This window comes from Penaeus japonicus, unplaced genomic scaffold, assembly GCF_977035675.1.
Source record: "Penaeus japonicus unplaced genomic scaffold, GWHDUDI00000001_assembly GWHDUDI00000003, whole genome shotgun sequence".
Taxonomy (NCBI): Eukaryota; Metazoa; Arthropoda; class Malacostraca; order Decapoda; family Penaeidae; genus Penaeus; species Penaeus japonicus.
In genome coordinates, this window is record NW_028234405.1 from 17,534,848 (window position 1) to 17,542,347 (window position 7,500).

The 7,500-nt window shown below is 32.5% G+C and overlaps 2 protein-coding genes across 3 annotated transcripts in view; one reads left to right on the top strand and one right to left on the bottom strand.

Moving 5' to 3' along the window:
* LOC122247903 (neuronal acetylcholine receptor subunit alpha-10) overlaps nucleotides 1–7,500 on the bottom strand; it is a 228,831-nt gene that overhangs the window by 70,729 nt on the left and 150,602 nt on the right. The window lies entirely within an intron of this gene.
* Nucleotides 1–7,500, top strand: part of LOC122247922 (Gustatory receptor 10b) — a 35,550-nt gene that overhangs the window by 2,497 nt on the left and 25,553 nt on the right. Inside the window, exons 2-6 of the mRNA XM_086554019.1 lie at nucleotides 1,038–1,244; nucleotides 1,818–1,886; nucleotides 2,538–2,653; nucleotides 3,439–3,582; nucleotides 4,100–4,129. Coding sequence (XP_086410145.1) covers nucleotides 1,038–1,244; nucleotides 1,818–1,886; nucleotides 2,538–2,653; nucleotides 3,439–3,582; nucleotides 4,100–4,129 — 566 coding nt within the window. The remainder of the gene's footprint in view (nucleotides 1–1,037; nucleotides 1,245–1,817; nucleotides 1,887–2,537; nucleotides 2,654–3,438; nucleotides 3,583–4,099; nucleotides 4,130–7,500) is intronic.

Here is a 7,500-nt window from a genome sequence, read left to right on the forward strand (position 1 = left end):
CCACCACACACATATATATATAACATACACCTCTATATATATTTATATATATATATAATATATATATATTTAACTATAATATTATATATATATATATATCAATGAGCCAATTGAGGTTATGCGAACAAATGTTTATGTTCACATAGTCAGCCACAAATGGCCTTCCTATTCAAATCATCATAACTAAAGGAAAAGGACGCGTAATTCATGTCTACATTCAACAACATATTTCTGAAATTTTCGCAAACATAACGGAAATGATAATTATATTTCAACGAGTAAATAGAAAACGAGTATATAAATAGGTCTTTTATCTTCTTTTTGTTTAAATAGTTATGTGACCTGAAAAAAACAAAAACAGTGAATATATCACTTAAGAAAAAAAATGTGTCTGTCAGTGTACAATAGTCCAGCAGTTCCTTTTCAAAGTTAAAAGTCAAGAAAACCTTAAATCGAACGTGTTGGCTAAAGTTATTTTGAGAAAGAACTTGTGGGCGCCATGACGTCATGCGTGAATAGGCTTGATTTAGCGACCGCCCCTTTGTCAGTCTCTGGAGCTATAAATGCTGTCCAGATAAGTCCAGTTCAGTTTATAATCCTTTAGCTATGTAAAGCTGTTGAATGTGTATCATGACACATCAGCCATCAAGAAGTCAGCGACAGCATGATCCTCCCGCCAGTCAGGTGGGAGATAGTCCCTGTTTAAGGAAGCATGTCCGTAAAGCATGTCGTATAGCACCATGGTTCGCCATGGCAATAGGGCCTAAAGTGCACAAAGGTAGCCGAGGTGCCTCACCCCTTCCCCCTCCGTCTTTGTCGATACGGATATAAACTATGGACGAGAATTACATACATTTGCTTTCCTTCGTGGACACCGACCCGAGTGCCCTGTTATTTCATCCCGACGTATTACGTCATTACTATCATTCCAACAGGTTTCGCCTTTACTAATATTTAACTCCTAGATGTCCTGTCATTCAATTCCGAAGGGTGACGCCTCTCCTGTCACATTTAGCCGACTAATTCTTCCTCAACAGATAGACCAGCTTCAGATTCTCGTCATGAAATCGTTTGGAATTACGATTTTCTTCTTCGTCTCGGCTGGCCTGGTGTCGTCCTTTCCTCTGCTCTTCATGCTAACGAAATCGGGAAGTTCTATAAACGGATCTTCATTGGCTTTTCTGCTGCAACTTCTCTTTTCCATGTGGATTGTCTTCTCCAGTCCGGAACCGCTGCGCCAAGAGGTAGGGATTTCGCCATTGCATTCTCTCTAAACATCATTATCATTATTAATGTTGTTTTATTGTTGGAGTTATTTGCTGTTGTTTTGTTATTAACGTAGGGCTTATCATTGTTATTATCATTATTACCACCAACAATATCATCATTTTTATCATTGTTATTTCCATTGGTATCTTCACTGTTGTTATCATTATCATTTTCATTGATATCTTCATCATTGTTATCCTTATTATCATTATTATTATCATTATCATCCTCATCATGTTTACTACTGTTTATTCTTATTAGCATAAGCATATGTCGTGTCATAATCACCACTATCATAATCATTAACATTACTATCGTCATTTGTTCTATCATTATCACCATTACCATCAAATAACCAAATACATTTCCTATATCAACAATATGGCAAAATATCTCCATTTTATCTGCTCTCAAACCCAAATTTCCCTTTTACACGCCCACCGCGCCCCCGCCCCCCCCCCCCCGTACCACAATATATTATAAATTTATAGTTTAAACTTTACCCATTACTTAAAACTTACCCCCCCCCCCCCCCCCCCCCCCCCCAGCGCGAGCAGACAGCAGAGCGCATGAAAGACGTTCTAACTGTGACAGAAGACAGTCGAGCTTACGAAAAGGTAAACAAACTTTCGAAGTAAATGGCTCATGGTGTCATTGTTATAGATAAGGGTCAGTGTTCGTATGAAAATTTAGTTAATGTGATTGCAAGACTGTATGGATAAGTTGGTAGGGTAGGTTGCTAAGTGGATATGTTAGTAGCTAATTGTAAGTAGATGATAAGTAGGTGAATACGTAGATGATTTTAAGCATATTAGTTAGGGATATATGGATAATTGTAAATAAATGATAAGTAGATAAATAGATAAATAGTTGTAAGTTAATGATAAATAGAGAAATAAGCAGATGATTGTAAGCAAATTATAAGTAGACAAGTAAGTAAATAAAATGAATAAGAAAAATGTTAATTTATTGAATAAATGAAGAAAAACAGTTGATGTGCCGAGTAATTTGAGTCTTCAAAGGTGATAGATAGATAAGCAAAAGAAATAAGTCAATTAGGAAGTAATTAGTTCATGAAGTAATGACCAGAGAATGACCACTAAGTAATTCGGGAAGGGAAACCTAAGACATGAAAATAATATGGAAAGTGAAACGAATAAAACAAATCCAAATTTAATTACAAAAAAATGAAATAGCTGCCATAAACATAAGCAAAATAATGAAAGATCTGGCGAACGAAAGAATAAGCTAATGACTCGATCCTTCAGGGCCAGTGGCTGCTGCAGCTCCTTCAAGATCCTCCGAGTTTCTCCGTCTTAGGATTTTTCACTCTGGGAAGCCACTGCATACTCGAGGTGAGGACTACGAGGCTACTCCTTGAAGTGTAGTCGTGAAATCGGCCATTCACCATGACATTTTGATGATGGGGATAATGATGATAATGATATTGATGATAATGCGGATGATAACAATGTTGATGATGGGGATGATAACAATATTGATAATAATAATGATAACTATGTTGATAATAATGATAACAATATTGATGATAATAATGATAATGTTGATGATAATAACGATAACAATGTTGATGATAATAATGCTTATGATAATAGTGATAATGTTGATGATAATGATAACAATGCTGATGATAATAATGATAACAATGTTAATGACATTAATGATAATGTTAATGATAATAACAATGTTGATGATAATAATTATAACAATGTTGATGATGATAATAATAACAATTGATGATAATGATAACATTGTTGATGATGACAATAATAACAATGTTGATGATATCAATAATAATGTTGAATATACTAATGATAATACTGGTGATAATAAGGATAACAATATTCATGATAATGATAACAATGTTGTTGATGATAATGATAATAATGTTGATGATAATAATGATAACAATGTTGATAGCAATGATAAAGATAATTATAATAATGACTGCAGCGTGTATGTGTAACGTATATACTCATAATAAGTACAAACATTTTTATGAGTATCATACATGCCATTCCTCTTAGAAATATGATAAAACTGATTGCTTATTTGAAGGATATATATAAACAGACGCTAATTTTCTTCCAAGTGAGTAAAGAGTTTGTGTATGTATGAAGTGACTGATTTTTTATCTCATCTCCGCAGGTGGCCAGTTGCACTCTCACCTACTTCATCATTCTCGTGCAGTTCGACGCTGGGAGTGTGCCTGAGGCTGTTGCAGGAAACTATACGATGCAACAATAGCGTTCACATCTCTCTTGGTTTCTGTCTCTGTCAACCTGTCTGTTTGTTTGTTTGTTTTTCTCTCTTCCCCTCCCCCTTCTCTCCGTCCCTCTCTCTCTTTCAGCGATCCTCCTCCCCTCTCACTCCCCCCCCTCTATTTCCTTCCCTCTCTAACTCTTTCTCCTTTTCCTCATGCATGGTTTTATATCAAACTAGCAGATCCTTCCTCTATCTCCCATCCCAGCTATCTATCCATGCATGACAAAGCACAATAATCTCTTCATTCGTTGTCTACCTCTGTTCCATGTATTCGTTATAGAATAAAGTTCAATAAGTGTGTAAAACAAAGTGGAATTCAGTAATATGTTAGTTATGCTTGGCGTAGCTGTATCATTTCTCTTCATTCAGGTATGATAACTGCCAAATATCATTTTATATTCCTTGGAAAAATAGATACTTGTTCACACACATATTCACACACACTCACCCGCGCAATGTTCATTTAATAAATATATTTTCATGATAAATTCTATTATATTTGATACTCTTAATTTTTATTCTCCGTATTTACTATTTTCTAAAGGTTAGGAGAAATAACATGTAAAAATAGCATGTAAGTTTTAATGTAGCATATCTTTCTCACAATAATTTAATTCTGTAAAGTATAAGTACCAATTCTCCAGAATATATATTTCATTCACTTGACAGATTACAGCAAATTTCAAACAGATTATTTCCTTTCTCTTAGGTATTTGATGTTACACACACACATAAATATATTTAATTGTATAAGATTATGCAAAGTTCATTATTGCTATTGTTATATAGATAAACAAGTAAATAATCAAGAGTGTAATATGTATTTACGGCCATTTTATTACCCTTTAGATAATTTCTTTGGAAACCTGAAATCGTGATGCCTATTACATTAATCATTGGGTTTTCTCATTGTTATATTCATGATCATTATCATATATTTTGATACTATTATCATTATCATTATCAAAATCATTGTTAACATCATCATGACTTTCATTATCATTGTTATCATTATCATTTATATCATCGTTACTATAATTATCATGATTACCAATATTATCATTACTATCATTATCACTAACAATTCATGATCATTATCTCTATTTTGCCATTATAATCACTATCATTAGTTTTTATCATGATTATCATCATTACTGTTATCATCCTTATCGTCATTATTACTATCATTATTGCAATCATTATCACTGTTATTATCATTGTTATTATCATCATTATCATTGCTATAATTTTATCATTATCATCATTAGAATACTTATTAATGTTATTTTTATCATCACTATAGTCATTATTACCATCATTATCATCATCGTCATCAGTATTATCAAAAGCATAATTATCACCATTGTTATCATCGTTGTTAGTATGATTATTCTTATAATCATTATCATTATTAGTATCATCATAAATGTTATTATTATCATTAATGTTGTGTTATCATCATCATCACTATTGTCATTATTGTTATCTTTATCGTTATCATTATTTTTATCATTATGGTCATTATTGTAATCATCATTATTATCAATATCATCAGTATCAATATCTTTATTGTCATTATCATCGTTATCAATATCTTTATTGTCATTACCATCATTATCAATATCATTATTAACCTTATCATCATCATAGTTATCATCATCATTATACTATGGTTATCATCTTTGGCATCATAATTAGCATTAGTGCTATCATTATAATCATTATTGTAATTATTGTCATCATCATCACCATCATTATCATATCATCAATATCATTGTCTTTATCATCGATAAGATTATCATTATCACCATTTTAATGATCATTATCGTTATCATTAATCAAATAATCATTGTCATTTTCGCAAGCATCATTAAACATGAAATCACACCAGATCAATCCATCATAGGTACTATAAACTCCACCTTCTATAACATCCTAATGGCATTCGTTCCCATGCTAGGAAATGGCAACTATTCAAGGTAATCGTTCAAGTTGGGCTCATCAATCACGGCATCGGGCGGGCTTGGTCGAGGTCGAGTTCTGGCGGTGTTCAGCCCTGGATTTGGGATGCGGCATTCCAGGCGGCTCCTCTTGTCTTGATCCCGTCGGTCGAATTATGTATATTTACATATGTGTGTGTGTGTGTATGTTTATATATATATATATATATATATATGTATATATGTATATATATATATATATATATATATATATATGAATATATGTATATATATATATATATATATATATATATATATAATATATGAAGTTATAATTATATATATATATTTTTTATTATGTATATGTAAGAGTTTATATATATATATATATGTATATATATTATAATACATACATATATATATATATATTATATATATATATATGTACATATATATATATATATATATATATATATATATATATATATATATGTACATATATATATATATATTTCCTTATTTATTATATATAATATATATATATATATATATATATATATATTATGTGTGTATATATATATATATATATATATATATATATATATATATATATATATATATATATATATATATCAGGGGGCTGGCAAGCCCCCCGTGGCAGTATGCGAGCCTCCGGCCCTCGCACCGGAGGTGAGTTTGGTACAGTCCGAGAGTCGTAGGACAAGTTCCGGTAACTCCGCTTACCAGCCCCCTACTGTATGTTTCTGTGGATTCGCCGAATTTCAGGTAAAAATTTACCCAACTTCCCGACGTCCCGAATTACTTAAAACTTATATTCCGTGCATTTAGTACACAAAGAACTGCGGACTGTCAAAATTTCAGATCGATTGGATTAAAAACGGCTCGAGTTATTACAACCTGAAATTGCCGAAAATGAGGGTGTTCTTGTTAAAAAAATGGGTATCGATTAATATACATAAGGGTAGAGGATATTTTTAAGGCAAAAAGTGGGTCCTCTTTGTTGATGATATATCTCGAGAAGTATAAAAAGATACGCGATTTAGCAACACAGCATTGGAAAGAAGAAAGTTCAAACTTTCAAAAACTGTCCTGGAAAAAACATCTGATGACGCAGTGATGACGTCATAATGACGTCACAATAAAATCACGGAATTTCAAAATCAAAAACTTTCCAAAAATAGAAGGTTTTTCAGACTCCCATTTTTTTATATGAAAACTTTCGAGATAGGAAAAAAATGATCATACTACTAGCGTAGAAAGGAAATTTAAATGTACTTTCTGAAAAATTGCCATCAAAAACGTTCAACGTTCCGGGCTTCCATGCATTTGTTGAGATATTCGCGACTTTTTAAATAAAAAACCGTTTTGACGCGAAAAAACACTAAAAACAAAAAAAAAAACAAAAACGATAATACCTTAATGTGAGAGCACGGGGATGTCCAGGAGGGCCAGGCCTTTCATCTTTCGATATGATGATCAGGTTTGTAGTCTCGAATTTGCTAATAACTGGTTTTGAGGTAGTATCCCTTATTTTGATGACGTATTTGTGACGTCATTAGTAACACAGCGGTAAGCCGATTTTTGCAACACACAACACCCACTTGTATTTGACGTTTAATGTCTGAAAAAAAACAGTTTCAACTCAAAATTAATTCTTAGGCTTTCATATCGCCTGCGTTGGACTATTGGATGAAACATTTCATCAATTTCATTAATTGAAATAATTGGCCAATTAAAACAAATTAACGCTCGTATCTCGGATCACACAATAAGATAGCGGTTCGTAAATCCAACGATATCTGTCTTGTTGACATTGATTGAGTGTAGTAGGTGCCACATGAGACCGATTCAATTATTATTCCCTTCCCCCACAATTAGGATAATTGGTCAATTAAACCTATTAGATAGAGATCTCTGAACACTGAAAAAGGATTTGGTTGTGTTGGTCCGTGGCAGTTGAGCCGTTCGTGCCCGGTTTCTTATA